A 19,573-nucleotide genomic window follows, 5' to 3' on the forward strand; every position below is an offset into this window, starting at 1 on the left:
TTGCTTTCAAAACAATACTGTTACAGGTTTGAGTCTGAGCTGTACTGCTTATGTGGTTTAAAGAATAGAGACTTGAAGTGCATCACTCTGGGAGAGTCCCACTCACTAAACCTTGCTGAATCATATTCTTGGATAGCTTGGCTATTATGCATGTATGTGGTTATGCATATGAATGTGGAAAATTACCCCTTTAAGCCACCTCCTGCATTTGGTTTTGAGAAGCCTAGCACAGTCCACTCCATTTAAGAAAAAGTCATCTTTAAGACTTGCAAACAGTATGAAATTACTGCTCTCTTCTCCCTCTTCCTTTAAAAGACTGCAGGTAGACTTGCCTCTGCAGGGACCTTAATTTAAACCTTGCTCTTATTTTCTCTGGCTCTGACAAACATCTTTCTCTTTACCTCAATTCTGGACTGACACATTGCTCTCTGTAGATGCAACTGCTGCTGAACATGCTAAGGTGAACAAGACAGAGAAAACAGTAAGAGGTAAAATATTTCCTTTCATTAAAATATTCTGTACTGTTAGACCTCCTTCCTTTGATCCCTCAGCCTGGTGCATTGTAGGGCATTTGGCCTTCTGAAATTAATCAATGCTTGATTAAGAGACTTGTGTTTATATTGCTGCATGTATTTTTACAGAGATTAATTAGCTTAAGATTCCCAATGACCCCAGCTATAAGAAAACAAAACATTATTGTTCTGCTCTTGAAGCAGCAGCACTAGGAAGGTTGTAAAAAGAAAAATGCTGTTGAAGGCTGGAAAGATTGAAGGTTTCACAGGACAGTTTCTCAGGGGCTGCTTGAAGATACCTCAGAAAGCAAATACATATCCAGTTTGTGGTATCTGTAGTGTGATTTTAAAAATTTGGAACCTTGTCCTAAAGAATTCTAAAATCAACTTATTTGATAATGAATGGCAATAAAGAATATTTGCATATGTGTTCATTCTGTTAAGATGATTAAATTTATAATAGACTTTATATAAAGAGGGTTCATTTTTCCTGAGTGGTGACATACTCTAAATAGAGAACTTTTCTGTTGAATGAAATAGAGTGAAACAAACAACGATTAAGAATATTTTTTTCCTCTGATAATATGTGGCTCTCATACACAGGAATAACATCTGGCAAAAATATAAGAATATTTGTGATATTTACCTCCCTGTGAAAATGCAGCAGGTATGTCTGGAATTTTGCAAGCAGTAACATCATTTTTTTTAATCTTAGGTAGCTACCAATACTTCCCAGGTGATCACTATCTAACACTGTGGTAATATCAGTGGTCCATTATAAAGAATCTGTAAAGTATTCCTGCTGGAAACAAGTCTAAAAAAAGCACATTTGAGACAATTATTTCAGGAAGCCCTAAGTAGGCTATGCTGTTGCATAGCAACAGAGCCAGGCAGTCCTTAGTCTCTAAAGTAGTCAGTGTACACATGGGAACAGAATGCAAAAATGATGGAAACCTTGAAAAATGTAAGCCTGAGAATAGGAGAAACCAAAGTGAAATGATACACAGTATAAAATGTGAATTTATTTTGTGAGTTATAATAAATTGAACTGCTTTTAAGTTAAAAAACCTGAAAGGCTGTTAGCCAAATTGTGTGGGGTTTTTTGTAGCTTCTAGATAGTAATTAAAAGGCAGAGTGTCTAATGGCTGAGAAAACTAATTCAAATGTAAAGTAGGTTTTAAATGCCTGCCACAGAAAAAAAAAGGATGGAAAAGGCAATTTGTTATTAACAAACCAAAAAGCCGACCAGATAAACCAGGAATGTGAACGTCTTTGTGCCACAATACATTAATCAGTATTTTAGAAATTGCCTTTTCCATCCATTTTTTTGTCTGTGCCAGGCATTGCAAATATATTTTAGATGTCTCATGTTCACAGGTCTTCAGGCGAGCCCAGTGGTATTTATCTCTGCAAATACTGAAAAATGTGATGTCATTGTTAGTATTTTTGGAAACTCCAAGCTTGCACATGAAATGTGAGATCTTAACAGAAGCATATTGTACTATAGCAGTTTTATTTTTGTGAGAGGTAATTGGTTTTATTAAAAGCAAATAGGAACCAATATTTAATAATTAGAAATATATGGTTTTGATTGATCCTGCTATCAAAAAAAGGCAAATCCTTTCCTTTCAGTACAGTGTTTGCCACTGTCCAAGAAGAAACAGTAATAAGCTCAAGCTCTTCTGTTCTGGATGCTGCAACACATTCTTTCATGATGAGTCATGACTGCATGATTTTAAAAGGTAATCACATGCAAACAGTTGAGCTACTTCTCCAGAAACTGCTGAAAAGATATGTAATGCAACAAATGTTGCTTCTATTTAGTAGCTTACATTGTCCTAAAGATTTGAGGAAAGTGCCTTGGAGGGGGGACAGTTGTTTGTTTTAATAATAGGGAAGAACTTAAGGACAGCTAAACTGTGGTGCATTTAGATGTCTTGAATATTTGATAGCCGGACTACATACACACTGTACTGAAACATTGAAGAATCCTAGCAAATAGGTCAGGAAGAAACCTTATGAAAATGCTGGTGCATCCTCCTGTTATAAATGCTAAGTTATAAATGCTGTCATGATACTGTTATCTAGATATTTTCTTTTTGCTGTTCTAACTGCATGCTTTCCCTTTCAAAGGCTTTTGTTACCTGCAAACGGCTGTTGTAGATGCTGTAAACATATCAGTCAAATTGACAGAATGCAGAACATCACAAAATGCAAACTTTAGTTAACTTGGGAATGGGAGCAACCCATTGCAGTGGAGGAGCCTTGCCCTGCATTTAAATCAGTGGCCCTGTGTGAAGTCCTTGAGTCAAGTTAGCCCACTGGGAGCTTTTTGGTAGAGCAGCTGGAAGAGTCCGCCACTGTCTTCCTTTTTGGTTGTAAATTGGTTTCTCTAACTGAACTCTTGCATTATCTAAGGCAATTGCTGCTTCCTCCCCATCTCCATGTGCTTTTTTTTCCTCTCTGGTCTTGTTCTGCAGACAGATTACCCTTTCTGGATGGTACCTCCCCACCTGAAATCTGAAACATCCATATTGTGTTTTTATAATGCAATCATATTCCTCTAGCCCACCACATGCATAGATAAGTCCTGGCAGTGCTAGCTAATATCTTCTTGCTAACCATTACCTTTATCGATATTTTAAAACAATGAAGAGCAAGCTCTTACCCTTTGCATAAAAAAGCTGTGTATTTTGTCAGACTGGGCATATGTTTATGTAGAAGATATGGCCTACATTTCTTGGCTTGTAACAAAGAGCATGAATCTTCATGTTAGTTTCATGGTTTGCTGTTAGGAATTGCAACAACTATAATGAATTACTGAGGGATGTTTAGCCATTCAAAGCTATAGTTCAGTTGAGTATTTGAGCCCTTGTAAAGAAATGGAGGCTGCCTTTTGCACCATGGAGCTATTTTTTGGAAAACACAGCTGGTTCCCAAATGGAAAATGCGCCACAATGTACTGCATACGGTCTGTGTACCACTTCTTGTTTGTTGGTGTTTTTGGTTGTTTTCTCCTTTTGATGAGAATGGAGTCTTCTCGTGGGGAGGGGCAGGACTGGGGGGGGGTTTTTGAGGGTTTTGTCGGGTTGGTTTTTTTGGGCTGTAGTACTAGTAAAGTAATATCTAGCAAGATGTATAACTGCAAACTAAAAAATAAAAAAAGATAGTCAGGGAAATAGATCTTACATGATAAGCATTTTATGGATGCTGAATTAGAAAATTCAATGGACCAGAATCCTTTTAGGTGCTCTAGAGCAGGAATCGAGGAATCATAAGATACCACGTTAGAAAGGGGCCTCAAGGGTCATCTAGTCTAACCTCTCTCGGCAAAAGCACCTCTAGACAAGATGGCCCAGCACCCTGTTCAGCTGAATCTTGTAAAGTGTCCAATACTAAGGAATCCACCACTTGCCTGGAGAGATTATTCCAACGGATGAATGTTCTAATTCTGAGTCATGTTCCTCTTGTGTCCAATTGGAATCTCTCAAGTAGTAATTTGTAACCATCACCCCTCATCTTTTCCACGTGACTCCTTGTAAAAAGGGAGTCTCCATTCTCATTCTAGCCACCCTTTAGATACTGAAAGATGGTGATAAGGGTCTCCCCTAAAACCTTCTTTGCTCAAGGCTGAACATATGCAGTTCTCATGGTGTAATAGATCTCATTCTTAGCCCCTTCCATAGCATTAAACTTCTGCCAAAACCTGAAAATCTGTTCCATAGAAAACCCTTTATCTGAGTGGCTTCCCCTTATTGCCTATGTATCATTGGTTGTTTGGAAGGCTCAAACTGGTCTGCAGGTAATTCACAGAACTGTTTTGCTATCAGACCTTCAGTTAAAAGTTTGCTAACCCTGTATATTTTTTTTAGTGGAAAGTTGTCTGTAAGGAAAACAGTGGCTCACAGCAATTTGGCCCAAAATATTTGCAGGTCACTGATCATGACTTCAGTGTTTTGGGGTTTTTTCCCCATGAAGCCGTATACGGGCTGTTGTATGTAGCAATGACTAAAGGAGACATGGCTGTTACAAAAACAGTCACTACAGTGCTTATATCAAGTTCTCTAAGGCACAGTCTCAGCTAATGACACCTGTATTGATCAATACCTTTAAATCACTGGCTGTGAATGCTGGCACTACTGACAGCAGTGTCTGAGAGAATAAACTTGATTACAGCATGAACCCTGAATTAAAGGCAAGGTTAGGAAGATACAGAGCTTCATGAGCAAAGCCCACACAAATTTCCCTCCCCCCTAATCTCCATCCCCTCTACTAAACATCCTGATGCTAAGCAGACACCAGCTTCACGTTTCTGCAGCAAGTCTTGTCTTTTCTGCGCAGAGCATTTCCAAGCTGCCAGTCAGTTATGAATTCTCAAGACTGGTCTTTTCCAGTAACCCAGCAGTTGAGGAAGAGCCTGTTTTTCTTGCTGAGGGGTGGCTTTTGTGTCACAGTCTTAATGGGCTTATTCCATCTCCCTGTTCTATGAGTGCTTCTGGATTGCCGTATAAAGACCCCAATAAACAGTCTTCCCCCAAAGGCTGAAACCAGTCCTTTTGACTATATTTTAACACTGTATTTGTTCAGTATAGTGTCATACCTGTGCTCCTTGAAGCAACACACCATTCTAAGGTGGTGCATACCTGGTCTCATCCTCCCAGAACCTTAAAACATTGACCTCCCTACATCTCAGATAGATTTGAGGATGCTCAGCAGATGTGTGTCAGGTGAGGAGCTAAAATGCTCTCATCTGGCTTGAGGCCCTTATCTATCTCTATGATTATGAGGTGCTTGCAATTGATTTAGCTGTTCATAGAGAGTATCAGAGCGTGCTGAAAAGTGGTGCTGTAACTCACTCCTTCCCTTCACGAACCAAGACTTTACAAATTGCAAGTAAAAAGTCACACAACAGTAGATGCCTTTTCTCACAAACACATGTTGCTTGCCATCAGTATTCTCTTTAGGTTGGGCAGTGAACAGTGATGGTAGATTCTAGGTCACCCTCTTCTGCTCCCTAACGTAGTGTCCCCATGTGGATATTTAAATATTATGATTAAATTCTTCCATAGGATGCTAATTTCAAAATATCAAAACATTTATTGTTATTTTTTAATTACTCCCCAAACCATCAATAATCATTTGCACTGTATCTTTCCAAAGAACCAAGGTCTCTGTAGTATTGCTTCATTGGTTATGTTTGCTTTTTTTTTTATTATTTTCTGCTGTTATTTCACTGCCCAGTTTTATGGAACAGTGGAATCCAAAACTAAATTTGTGAGTGCAAATTAAGTGGTGGATGAGAGACCAAATTCTTATGGTCATGGGCATAATGAAATTTGCCTGAGCAAGGATATGGTAAGAATTGTAATTATTTGGCTTTTAGTTCTGTAGATCTCTTTAGGAAAACTGCAGCTTACATAACATAGAAGGAAAACCTATTAGCTGTCTTTGTGAATTATTTTTTTGTATAGGTTGTGAGCTGAAGGATATCTAACTTCATAGTGCTTTTAAAATGCAGATTTAAACAAGCTTAGTTTTCTTCTGAAGAAAATCTCAGGTGGTAATTTTCTTTGTTCTGTTTCATTGTTTGACCAGTTGAATTGCCCACTAATTTCTTTTAAGATCTTAGTAGTACTAGGATTGCTACGTGTAGAATGTGAACCCTAAAAGTATGCTAATTGTCAAAGGTAAGTGACCTGTTCTGCATTACTATTTTATGGAGCTGGTCACTCCAGAAACATCAGACAGAAAAAACTACATGAGGGATTTTCAAAGTGCAGATTAAAATACTGCCCAGCTTGGTATCTTGCATTGTTATTAATATTTTCTTTAACTGGCTTTCGAGAGTTAATGCTATTTTCCTGTTCATCTGTATCTGTGCAAAAGCACACTATGGTATAACACAATAGATACAATCTCTGCGGAAGAAAAATGCTTTTTGTTAAATTGTTCCTCTGGTTTTGCTTTCAACGTAGAAGACCATGCCTAAATCTAGGTACAGGTTGCTGTGGAATAGATCTATATCCTCACTGGAAAGAGCCCTGTAGCCCTGTCTCTAAGTTAAGGCTAGATTTGGAACCAAAATTTATTTTAAAAGCATAATTATACACCTTCTCTAAATCAGACACGCTATTAAATGACAAATTCTCTTTTTCTTTTTTTTTTTTTTTGTTCCCTTGTGAAAGCTGAATATAGATAATTACATTTAAATAATGTGCTGATCGTGATACAACATTCAGCAGCCAAAGCCTGGGAGAGTTTTATTTGAAAATCTCTTATTTGATGCTGCCATTAAGCACAGTTGGAGAAAGAGCGGGAGTATATATTGAAGGATTGTACCTCTTAGCCTTACACTGCAGCTTTGCCAAGAAAATGGCAGCTCTCTGGTGCTCTCCAGCAGCGTGTGCCAAATTCATGGACAAGCCATATGTATGTCAAGTGCCCGCTCTTGTTCTGCCTTCCTTTTAAAATAATCATGAATACCAATTAGCAGAGGTACTTCAAATTCACTTGGGCTTCTTTTAGGTATCTAGTCCCTTAAACAGACTAAATCCAACAACCCCAGCTGCCTCTAGCCCATAAGCAGAGACACTGATTTTTAAGTCATGCTGGTATACCACATGATTTCTGTACTTTTCCTCCCAAACCCTTGAGAACAGTGGCACTGTGTAGTACTGGATTTCACTGATTGATTATGGAACACAGTCAAATTTGGATTGCATTTGCGAACTCAGCAGTAACTTCTTAGGATTTTTTTTTTCAATTACAGAGATTTGACAGTCATCTTCAGAACCTTGTGGGATAACGTTTGCTATATATAGTGTGGAAATGGAAAATTTAACATAATTTGGATTATGGAGTTAAAGGAGTATTCTGGTAAATTTCTGAAAACACAAATACTGATTCTTTCTGTATCTGTTAAGTTATGCTGTTCTCATCATAGAATCATTAAGGTTGGAAAAGACCTCTAAGATCATCAGGTAGAACCATTAACCAAACATCACCACATTCACCACTAAAGCATGGCCCTAAGTTCCACATCTATAAGTCTTTTGGAAATTGCCACGGATGGTGATTGACCAGTTCCCTGGGCAGCCTGTTCCAATGCCTGACCACCCTTTCAGTGAAAAAAGTATTCCTAACATCCAATCTAAACAGCTCCTGGTGTAAGTTGAGACATTTCCTCTCATCTTGTTACCTGGGAGAAGAGACTGACCCCCACCTGGCTACAGCCTCCTTTCAGGCAGTTTAGAGTGATAAGGTCCCCCCTGAGCCTCCTTTTCTGCAGGATAAACATGCCCAGCTCCCTCAGCCACTCCTCACAGGACTTGTGCTCCAGACTCTTCCCCAGCTCCATTGCTCATCTCTGGACATGCTCCAGCACCTCAATGTCCTTGCCATGAGGGGCCCAAAACTGAACAGAAGATTTGGGTGCAGCCATACCACTGAGTACAGGGTGACAATCACTGCCCTGATCCTGCTGGCTACAATATTTCTGATCCAGGCTAGGATGCCATTGGCCTTCTTGGCCACCTGGGCACACTCTGGATGTTCAGTAGCTATTGACCAGCACCCCCAGGTCCTTTTCCACTGAGCAGCTTTCCAGCCTCTTTTCCTCCAGCCTGTAGCATTGCATGATGTTGTTCTGCTGCAGATTCAGGACCCAGCACCTTCCCTTGTTGAACCTATCCTTGGTATCCTTCTTTTCTCCTTCTGCATTCCTTGGATACTTACTCTACCCATTATGTTCAGTATGGTATATTCATTACCAATACAGGCATGTCTTGATGTACTGGCTAAAATCCAAGGTAACAACTGTGCCTATCTGCCATTCTCATCCTCTGTAATTCTTCAAGTACTTACAAATAATTTTCAGCTAAACTTTTTGTGAGGAAGGAGTTGGGAAGGGAAAGAGACAGAAGTCTAAGATACCCACATTTCTAGAAGTTTATGAAACTAAGAATCTGAGATGAAATATGCTGTATGAAAATCCCCTGGGCTGTAATGCAAACTCTAACCCATTATCTGGCATAGTGACTCTACATGGGAGGAAAGGTAAAGCACAGCTAGGGGAGATTTCTGGTGGATAGTATTTTATCACTTACCAAGGAATCCAATCTTGCAACAGCAGGTTTCATTAATCCTTATTCTCTCAGAGCTTCTTTCTTCAGTTTGCTGGTTCAGTTGGCAGTAGCAATGAGGTTTGCAGCCCTCTTGTTTCAGTTAAATACCACATAGCAGAGTACTGGTTTTGCAGTGTTTTGAAAAAATTAAATTAGTAGAAGTAGAGGGACTGTGACCACAATCTTTAATGCAGGAGTACCTGTTAATGCAATTATTTAGGAAATTCAGATTATATTTCACAGAGTTATTAGCAAATTCTGCTCCTTCCACAGAGACTGAAGGGGGAAAAAAAAAGATTTTTTTGACGTGAATGTTAATTCCTTAATGACTGGTTCAGTGAATAAGTACAAACTGCTGGGCACTGAGCCATTCATTGGAAGGGGAGCTCTTGGGTGATGTCAGTGGAGTTCCATATTTATGCAGTAATGTCTCAAGATAATGCCAATACAAAACAGAATGGTATTTGATATTTAGGAGGAGACACAGACAGGAAAATTTGGAAGTGTCATAAATGTATGTTTGATAACATTCTTTTTTGATCAGAATGTTGTTAGTAATCCCATATTGAGCATACAGAAAATGAACATTAAAAACAAGTTCTCTACAAGCACATTTTTCTATGGCTTTATAGCTTGTTTCATAGCTAAGACTAAATAAGCTTGAGATTTCCCTTGCTGTTCTCCATTTTTTATGGAATCTTTCAAGAGCAGTATAATCTTACAGAAGCATATTCTGTGGAGTGTAGTTTGTATATCTAGGGAACTGCTCATGGAGTAGAACCTGGATTATTTTGCAAGTCTTGCAGCCCTGCACCTTGTTCCACCTCAGTCACAGTCTTCTCTGATTATTCTGGGCCTGATGCAATCATATGCACTTTTCAAAGAAGAAAAGAAAACAACTCTGTGGTGTTTTTTGCTGTGCTAAAAATAAATGAATGTCTTCATGGGGGTGATAGCTATGGTGAGTTTGGACTAGTCTATACTAATATGAATCCAAGCCTGTATATTGATTGCTTTCATGGTTTGCACTTCCTTTTCTAGAAGTCAGTTGCAATAAAAAGCGTGAACAAATATAAGTGAATTCTGCTTAAAATCTTTTAGTCTCTGATTTTGGTGAATGCTATTTAGTGAATGGGTCAGATAAGTCTGAAAACTTATGCTGTTTTCTTATAAAAACTGTCCTTCTTGTTTCCCTTCACCTTTGCAAGTGACATGCTGCATTACTACATGGTTGATATATTTGGCGTTGCAGTGTGTGCACCTTGGGCAAAGAACAAATGGTAGACTTTTCACTGGCTTCAATATTCTTGCAGTGTTTCAGTAAGAGGGCAGTTCACTGGAAGACGTGCACATGGTCTCATTCTCATAAAAGCTTTTGTTATTGAACAGAGGCACTGTGCTATTTTATGTGTGTCAGGCAGGCTTTTAGTCAATGCTGACCTCTTTTCCCTCCCTAGGTGGTAGTGTTAGGTTTTGTGGGTTGGGGTGGTTTTCTTTTGGTTGTTGGTTTTTTGGGGTTTTTGTTGCTTTGTTGGTTTGGGTTTTTTAAGCAGTTTCCTGTTTTATCGTGGCTGTTCATAAGCGTAAAATTAGCCTGTCAGCCATTGAGTGTTTGGCATGGGACACCACAGTTTGATAGCAGTGAACTTCTTTTCAAGTCAGTCAGTCTTGCAATGATACTTGATATAGTTATATTTAGACTAAATAAAATATGGTGTAGAACCCTTTTCTTGGCTTCTCAGACACATTATATGTACACCCTCATATAGCTGACTGAATCTGGGGAGGTGAGGAATGGGGATGAAGATGAAGAGTGAACAGGGTTTGTAAAGTTATTCAGAAGTGAGGGTGGAGAAGGATTGGCTGTTGTCTTTTTTGTATCTATTTTTAAAATAAGTGTTTATAAAAAATGAGGGGTTTTTTGATTTATTTGAAGAGAAAAAGATGAACATTTTGCTGCTGTTAATGTTTGTGATGACTTCAAGAGCTGCTTGTGTCCAGCAGCTGCAGTAGGAACTGATTAAAAAGATTCTTGCACTCTATGCAAATGTGAAGTTTTGGCTACTTTAGTAATAACAGTTAAAGCTTCTCTCTGTAGGCAGCTGTGAGTTGCTGCCTGTATGGCCATGTCCTCTGTCTGCAGTGGGCAAAACCAGAGAAATTCTGCTTAGAAATGAAGGAAGCATAAAGCTGTGGGGGTGCTGCTTTGGTTTAGTAGTTCTGTAGCATTTCTTTTCTTTGGAGTACTCCTCTAGAAGAAAGCTTCCCTGATTCCCCTATGACATGGAAGCATAAAACATGAGGAAAGCATGGTTGCCTAGCATTTTGCAGGAAACCTTAGAAATGTACACGTGAAACTACAGTAAAAGCAATGTGATCAGCAAGAGAAGGTGCTCCTCCCCATACCCTTTAACATTTTATAAATTAAGAAAATAAAATTCCAATAGCTTGGATCTATAGCATGTATTGCAGCAGGGATGCAAATCTTTTTCTTACTGAGATTGAAATACTATCTTGTATTCCTTGTATCTTTGTCAGATCTTGCATTAATGCATATCATCACATTATTTCATAATGACATAAGAAATAATTGTTTTCTAAGGAAAAGAAGTTCTGAGTTTATACCTAGCTTACAGAGCACTGCTTTCAAACCTCTGCATTATAGTTTAGCAATTCTGCTTGCTCTGGTGTGCAGTCATTTCAGAAGCATGATGGTAAGGCATTTGCTTTAGGGAAACTATCACACCAAAATAAATTAGTTGAGCCTGAAGAGGACTGTATACAATGCCAAAACTAATACTAACAGAAAAGAAAATACACTAAACATAACTGTGTCTGTGTATGAGCACAGGGTTCTGCATGCAAAAGCATTATCGATTTGTACTTTCTTACTCGTTACACTGCTTTTTGTAGAAAAGAACTTTGTTCCACCCCCTACCTACCTCCTACATCCCAGCTAATATTAAAAGCAGAGACAACTCTATAAAGAAATTATGTTGCTGAGGTCATTGCTTTTATAAAGTACTCACTATCACTTTATGAAGCATGGAAAATGAAATTGGTTAAAATACTGTTGAATACAGATGGCATAAAATACACACAGTGTTTTTTCTTGCTTCTCTGTTTCTTCTCTAATTTCTCCAAATTTTGAGACTGGCTAACCAGTAAAAGAAGATTTATCTATTCCACAATGCGAACCTTCCAGTTATATTCCTTCCAGTTATATTCCTTCCAGTTATATTCCTTCCAGTTATATTCCTAATCCATAAAGTCCTCTGTTTTTCTGGTGGTCTAAGTGGTGGTTTTTGTTTTTCTTTTTTTCCTCCCATCCAGGTACTGCTATGTGGATATTTGTTAGCAATGACTGATGTGGAATCTACATATGCAGACTTTATTGCTTCAGGAAGAACAGGTAGAAGAAATGCGTTACATGACATCCTTGTGTCCTCTCCCGGTGGGAACTCTAGTGAACTAGCCTTAAAGTTATCAGAGCTTGATATAAACAAAACAGGTGAGTATGTTTTGGGCTTTTATTATATTTATTTAAAACTAAAATGAGAAGAACAGTACACAAAGTATGGTTTATGTGCCCACATTATTCCCTTGTCCCTCAGCAGCAGAAATATTTTATTTTCTAATCAACATGGGTTGCCTGCAATAAGAACCACAGATTTCATAAATGGGAAGGGTGGTTATTTGCAAGTACAACACATCACTGAAAAAAGAAAAGTTGTTCTGCAGTGGGTTCCTAGTGGCAGGGAACAGGATAAATTTTGTGAAAAGTAGACTATAAGGAAGAAAATAAGGAAATCTTTATTAAAACCCAAGTCTTCATAATATCCTTTAATGGAAGCTCTCTGGTTTGAAGCCTGTAGGAGAAGCCATGTGTCTACTGAAAGGTTATTGTGAAATTAAATTTTTTTCAGCTGCCAAAGGAAAGAGCAATAGGCATGCGCTGTTGTTTGTTTTACCTGGATCTTTGTTTCTCCTTTCGGCTGATACCTGTCCTTCTTTTAAGGTGATAACCAGTAATGCAATCCTAAATCTTTAAATGCTTGTGCATATTCAGTTGAGAGGAAGGAGGGAGAGTGGACCGTACAAGAAATAAAAATAGTAATATGACTGGGTATTTATTTTTGTTACATGAGTAGCAGCTGGTGAATGGATCTTACAGATATTAGAAAGCCCTTTTCAGATGTCAGGGGAGAGGTGATTTTGCTTATTTTAATAATAGCAGAAGAAAACAAATTCAGCAAAGAAGAAACCACTGATAAGCAGCCACCCTGTTTGTGCACATACTTTTCTCAGGGATAAAGACGAGAGTTCTGAGAGGGAGTCTCTTCTCAGCACAGTCAGATGTGGGCAGCATGGTGTTGAGGTGGTTGTAGTGCTGTTTTGAAGGAGGGGTTCTGTTTTTGGCTTCTGGACTAATGTACATCCTAAGTCATTCTTTCTGCAGTTGCCAGTAGGGGACCTATAGATTCTAGATGCATGGAATTCTATCTGGGCAGGACCTTTAGTTTATTTCTATTTAAAAAGAAATGCTTTATAAGTATGTATGTAGGTGTGTCTATTTATTTTAGTGGGGACAAATGTAAAATGTTGGATAAATAGAAAGTAGGTGCCATTTGAAAGGCATAAGGCCAATGTTCCTTCATGCTTTAATTTTCTTCAGTCTCAGATTTACACTTTTCAAAATTGTCTTTGATCTTGTCCATTTAGAAGATAAAAAGAATCCCTGATTTTAAGTTAAACAGTGGAGTAGTTATAAGCCAGAAATGTGTTCTTTTGTGAGCTATAAAAAAAAAGGGGACTCTCTGCCTGCAACATATGTTGATACGCATTTTGTACATGCAGTTAGCTGTGTAATGATGAGAATGGTTTAGGTAACTGTTAGGCTAATTTTTTATACATAATTCAGGAGTCTCTTTAGTTCTTCTTGGTGATCCTTTTTGCAGCCTGGGTAACTTCATCAATGCAGAAAAGTATGCAGAGCTGCTCATAAAATTGGATAGTAGAAACACAGAAATGCCTGCATGCTTCTTCATGAGGTTATGCAGTTTCCATTAGATAAAATGAAAATACATTTAAATTCGGTATTATTAGTGCAACTAGGGGCTAAGTAAAAGCCTCCAAACCAAAAATACTGGAAAAGGCATTTTCTTACCTAGCATTCATGTGAGTATTAGTGTATTATCACGTCATGTCTTTCCAAACCAAGAGAGGCTAAAAATTATTTTGCGTGTCAAATCCCAGTTCAGAATATATTAGTGCTTGTAGGATGCATAAGTGCATCACACCTGACAGGATTAAGAAGAAAACACATGTTTGGGGGTTATATCTTATTTCTTTCAAGGTGTATGTCAAACAATTTATGCTAAGTACAACCTAATTATATAAATACAGACATCAAGTTTTGATTCTTTCCTTTTTTTATTCTTATTACAGCTGTGTGTATTTTCTAGCAAAACTGCAAGTGTGTTTGGTTTCAGCTGCGTGGAGTAATGGCAGAGTAGGATAATGCAGATGTTAAAGAAAAAAAAGGTCGTTATAAAACATATGTAAATTAAACTACCCAAGCATATTTAGTACATTCACTTCGAAAAGCCTGCAGATACATTTCCTGTAAAAAAACAGAACAGCTTTTAACAGCACTAGGCTTATTCAAGGACTATGTATTTTTCTGTTACTCAGTAACTGATACCTGAAGTGAGCGTTGGTTAATCCCCTCATTAATGAGCCAATGACAAATAATCAAGAGTTTACTGCATAATTATGTATAACATATAAATACTGCATAATTATGTATAATAACATATGATACTTCTCCCTTCAAAACAGCTGTCCCAGTTTTCTTTGTCCATAACAAGCTAACAACCTGTTATTATCTGTGGAATGGATATATTTTTCAAGCCCCAAAATACAGGTTCCAAGGACTGTGTCAACACGTTTTACCTAAATTAAGTAAAAGCAACACTGTGTACATCTGATAGAAAACTGGAAGAGAAATCATAAAACAGAAGCAAAAGAAAGATTTTTAGTAGGGAAATCAGCAGGTGTCTCTCCTGCTCAACACTCTCAAGGTAACCAGTGCAATCCAAGAAACTTGATCGTCTTACAGGTGGTTGTAGCTAAATGAAGTCGTGAGGAGAAAGTACATTGAAGAATGAGGACAAGTCTCTGCAGATCTAATCTCTAAAACAAACTGCTGGTTTTCTAGGTGCTAAAGAACACAGGAGTGAAAAGGATGTTTCTGTATAAAAGTTGTAGGGGTCCAAGCATCTACAAATAATGGGGGCAATAGGGTGTTGAAGTCATACGGAACTGGAATGAAGAACTGGCTGTAGAAATTAGTGATTGAAAAAAATTGATTTTAGTCCACGGTAGAAATGTTTTGGGTGTAAGCGGGGGGAATAGTGATAGACACTGTAAAGTCAGCAATGTTACAGGAAGAAAAATGAGTTAAAAGCTGCACATTAGCAGGACTGGTAACTATAGCCAGCTGACCAACTCACACAACTGTATGGTGGCTTAGAATATGGTATTATTTGGTTTTGTTTTTTTTTTTAATACTGCCTGCTGGTTTCAAAATGCTGTGTAAGAATTACAATCATGCTCTTGAGAGTGTCTAGCCATCAAATTTTAAAGGAAGAATAGCAATGTGCTTAGCAGTTTTGGGATTCTCAGAACTTAAAGGCAAATTTATTTCTGTAAATATATTTTAAAGCCTTTAGTAGGAGAGCTCTGCCAGCAGAAAGAAAAATTTGGTACCAAGATAGTGTATTACAGATTAAATGGATTTAGATTAGTGAATTTTTTCAGCAAGTTGAGAAGAATCTTTCAAGAAGTGGTGTATTAAAACCTTAGTGCCCTTTCCCTGAACCTCTGTGCTCTATGTTTAACACTAAGGTAGTGAAATACTTAGGCTTTTTGTCCAGGAATGAATTTTCTTTTAAAAACAAATACCTTGCAAGAGTGTTTTTTGCTCTTCAGTTTTGGGGGGTTTTTTCCTATATTTTTTTTAGTAAGATTTCTACCAGGAAAGTTTGGCTTGCCCACATAGTAGTAGTCAGAACAGATGGAGGGCAGAGCGGGCAAAAAAGTAACAAAACCCTGAGATTACACTCATCAGGTCTTCTGCAGTATCAGAACAAATGTAGGATGTTTTGTAGAAGGTGTTTGGACAACTGGGGCAAAAGGGATTTCTGTCCAATAGTAAATAATCACATGTAGATCCATCCTGATGGAATCCTTTCTCATTTGAGAGATGAAACTGAAGAAGGGTTTTCTGAGAAAGTACCTTGCAAAAAAATTGTGTATTTATTACTCAACCCATAATGAACAGAACAAACCTCACTGTGTATAGGCCAATCAGCTTTCCATGCAAGTTTTCAAGAGGTTGAATGTGATAATTCACAGTACGCTTTGAGGTATTTGCCTGCCTAAATACTCAGTGCATGCACAAAACACAGCTATCATGTCTAAGCTGTTTGCAATGTTCTTTGCAAGGCAAAGAACTTTTTTCCACTACCAGTGTGCTCTTTCTTCTACTCAGAAAAGAGAAGGTGTTTATGATGCTTATTTCTATAAACAGAAATAAATCTGCAGATGTACCATGTGATCTGAAATGAGGGAACAATAAGTATCTGCATTGAGAACCCTGCCTTTATTTCAAAGATCTGTAGATTAAAATACGAGGCACTGCTACCTCTATCTAGACCTCCTTACAACTAGCCATGAAATTTTCTTCTCTTAAGTTATTAAGCCGGTTCAGTACAAATTACTCTGAATCCTTGCAAGGTACAAGAGACAATGTAAGTCTTAACATTATTCATTGTTATGTATCTATAGCTGATGAGTCTGGTGTTCAGGGACTTGTGTCTCACTTGCACTTACCTTCCTGTTGCCTGAACCTGTGAGGTCTTTAATTGTTACATAAAATACAATACTTTGCATATAGATACTAAAAGCATTTGCCAATGCTTTTCTTAGCCTTCTTTAGACAGACTGTGAGTTGCCTGCTCAGTGGGCCCCTGTAGGATGTGATCTGTTCCTCGAGTCCTTCTGTGGTTTGCAGTGAGACAGCTGGACTGAATACCATGGACACAGTGCGGAAACCAGACGCACAGAACTGAAGCAGCTTTAACAAACAATTGCTTCTATTGAAGTTGCTTCTCTTCATAGCAAACTTTGTTCAGATTGGCGCAATGAGGTTTTTTCTCTTACTCTGTTATAGCATCATAGTGAATACATTTTCAAAAATACCCTGCTGTTTTTGTTAAATTCATTATTTTTTAGCTACTTTTGTCTTTACTTAAAGTGATACTGTTGGTTGTAGTAGAAATCTGCATCTCAAAAGACTTTCAAAAACAAAGTATAGCTATCTTAGTGGTAAAGAGTTTCATATTTCAGTTTCAATTTCTTTTTACTTTGTTTATGAAACTGATGGATGAACAGTCAGGGTTCTGGTAGCAAGACCTCTTTATATTAGGGTGGATTACTCATCCTTTTTTCCTGTGTTATAGAAGGAGAAGGAGATGCACAACGAAATCCAAGTGAGCAAACCGGGGAGGCCCAAGGGGAGGCAGCAAAGCAAGAAAGCTGACATCCGACTTTGACCGAGTGGAGCAGCTGCTGGATGTTTTCAGGCTACAAGAGTGTGCTGGAACAAATTTGTTTCCATGAGCAAGCTAGTAGAAAAGAAAGTGCATGTGTCTTCACTGCTGGAACCCACTCAACACAATGCTAAAAATCTGGGTACAAGCTGTGACAGAAGACAGAATTTTCTCTACCTCTGTCATTAGCAATGGTTGAACATGTATTGATTTTTTGGGATAGTGTCACCAGATGGATCCCTTCATAATGACTACTCGATGGGAACACTTTTAGAAAGTAGAACAGGTAAATCTTGTAGCAAATGGCCTTTGAAGCATCAGAGGATCTAATTGTGTATCTTAAGCAAAGGCTTGTGTGATCCTCAAGAGTTTAATATTCTCTGGCCAAAGTGTTCGCCCATTATAAGAACTGTAAAGAAAGCACTGTTTTTAGAACTTTGCATCTGTTTTACAGCTCTGTTATTTACAATGGTTTTTGTATTGTACAACTTAGATGCTCCACACTGCCCCTTCTCAACTGCTTATGAAGAATATTTCTGTTACTGTGAATTTTTCTACCACACGTTTTGAAAGGGCTGGTTTTTGCATAAGGTGGTGATGTGCACATGATAGATCTAAACGTCAACCGCTGAATTGATCATGCCTAAACCTAAATGACTCAGCAACACTAATTTGTTACTAGATGAGCCTTCAAAACGATTTGTTAATGTGAATACTTGAGCGTGTGTTGTGTCCTTGGTACAGTTTTGCCACTCGCCTGTAGTTAGTTGCATATCAGAGACTCAAATTGAATCTTTTATGTTATTCTTCCCCATTTTTCTAATTTTGGTCCCAATTTCTTAATCTTTCTCTGAGATATTTTTTTAAAATGTTGTTCCAAGTATTTTATTGTTATGGTAGTTTTAAGAATACATTTATAACCTTATATGGGTTAAAATTCAAACTAATTCCATGGTGCTAGAGGTTTTCCTGATTCACATTGTAAAAGACAGGCCTTGTTTACACATGGGAAAATAACTGGCATAGGTTATTGCCAATTATGTATTCTGAATGAGTTTTAGAATGCAGTATAGTCCAATGAATGGATCCTGGTCTAGATCCAGCAAGGGGTTCGATTTTCACTATTCCTTGCCTTTGCCTCAGTTGACCAGGCTGTTGAGTTTGCACAGCCAGTAGCCTGTTACTGATGCACCAGAACAGCCAAGTGCTAAAATCTGCTACAGCAGCCTTTTGGCTTCGAGTTGGAAAGGGAAGTGAGAGACTCTAGCACCCAAAGCCTAGGTTTTTTCCCATTTCATCTATTCCAAAATGACAGTCCAAACTGGGCCTTCATCAAAATACCAGGATAGCTTGTCCATCCAGGACATCACTTAAAATATCTACAAATTAATAACCTGTTCTGCAGTAGCTATTGCTGATTGATTTTTTTTTTTCCCCCCTCATCCTGCCCCAATAGACAAGGCCATACAGGAGGCTGAATGCTGCAAAATGGGGCAGCCACACCTCTGTGTGACTAAGGTGAGTGAAGAGTGACTGATAGTAAACCATGGCAATCACACAAGCACCAATCACAAGGTCAGAAGATTTGTTTTCTTTTATTAATAGGAGGTGATGTCACTTTATATATAGTATATATATATATTATATATATTTTTGTGTTGTTGGTTTCAAATGTTATGCACTTTTTAATGTTTGTAAACTTTTACTAATGAATAGTGTGATAGCTTCCTGAATATATTAATCATCAGTTAACAAAACATCTTTGTGGCCACAGCTGTTTGTTTCTACCATATGTATCATAGTACTTGTCACCTGAAAATCTTTTGTGAGATATGTGGAGGAAAAAAAACACTTCTGATCAGTATTATGAGATCATCTATTAGTGTTAATAAAAAACAAGCCAGCCGTATGCTTGTGGCTCATGCGTGTAATATTAACTCTCACCTTTCAGTGTTTGGAAGCTGAATGCCTTGCTGTCTTATTAGCTGTCAAATGCCCTGTCTTCTTGGTAAGAGAAGTAGTCCATTTGCTTTGAAAATACTGTTATCCTTAAACAGTTTTTATTCATTTGTTTCACTTGGTGGTCCTTTCAAACGTAACACATTATTATTGACCTTTTTTAAATTTTTTCTCCCCCTTTTGCTCTTGCATCAAGTCTTCAAGCTGAACTGGTTGTCCCTTTGTCATGGACTAGTTACTCTCAATCTAGCACAAATGCCAGAAGAAAATAGGATTCTAGATTTTTTTTTATAGTGTTACTTTATTGATGATCTATGAAACATCATCAGTAAAATGTTGCAGAAAAAGGCAGTAGTGAAATAAG

The 19,573-nt window shown here is 37.9% G+C and overlaps 1 protein-coding gene across 2 annotated transcripts in view; it reads left to right on the forward strand.

Moving 5' to 3' along the window:
• The window catches only part of PKIA (cAMP-dependent protein kinase inhibitor alpha), a 43,214-nt gene extending 24,055 nt beyond the window's left edge, over positions 1 to 19,159 (forward strand). Inside the window, exons 1-3 of one of the 2 annotated variants that reach the window (XM_048286560.1) lie at positions 429 to 488; positions 11,969 to 12,146; positions 17,161 to 19,159. In XM_048286560.1, the coding sequence (XP_048142517.1) occupies positions 11,996 to 12,146; positions 17,161 to 17,240 (231 nt within the window). In that variant the 5' untranslated portion in view covers positions 429 to 488; positions 11,969 to 11,995 and the 3' untranslated portion in view covers positions 17,241 to 19,159. Of the gene's footprint in view, positions 1 to 428; positions 489 to 11,968; positions 12,147 to 17,160 lie in introns of those variants that run through there. The other variant, XM_048286559.1, reaches the window with a different exon arrangement.
• The last annotated feature ends 414 nt before the right edge of the window (positions 19,160 to 19,573 follow it).

This window comes from Corvus hawaiiensis, chromosome 26, assembly GCF_020740725.1.
Source record: "Corvus hawaiiensis isolate bCorHaw1 chromosome 26, bCorHaw1.pri.cur, whole genome shotgun sequence".
Taxonomy (NCBI): Eukaryota; Metazoa; Chordata; class Aves; order Passeriformes; family Corvidae; genus Corvus; species Corvus hawaiiensis.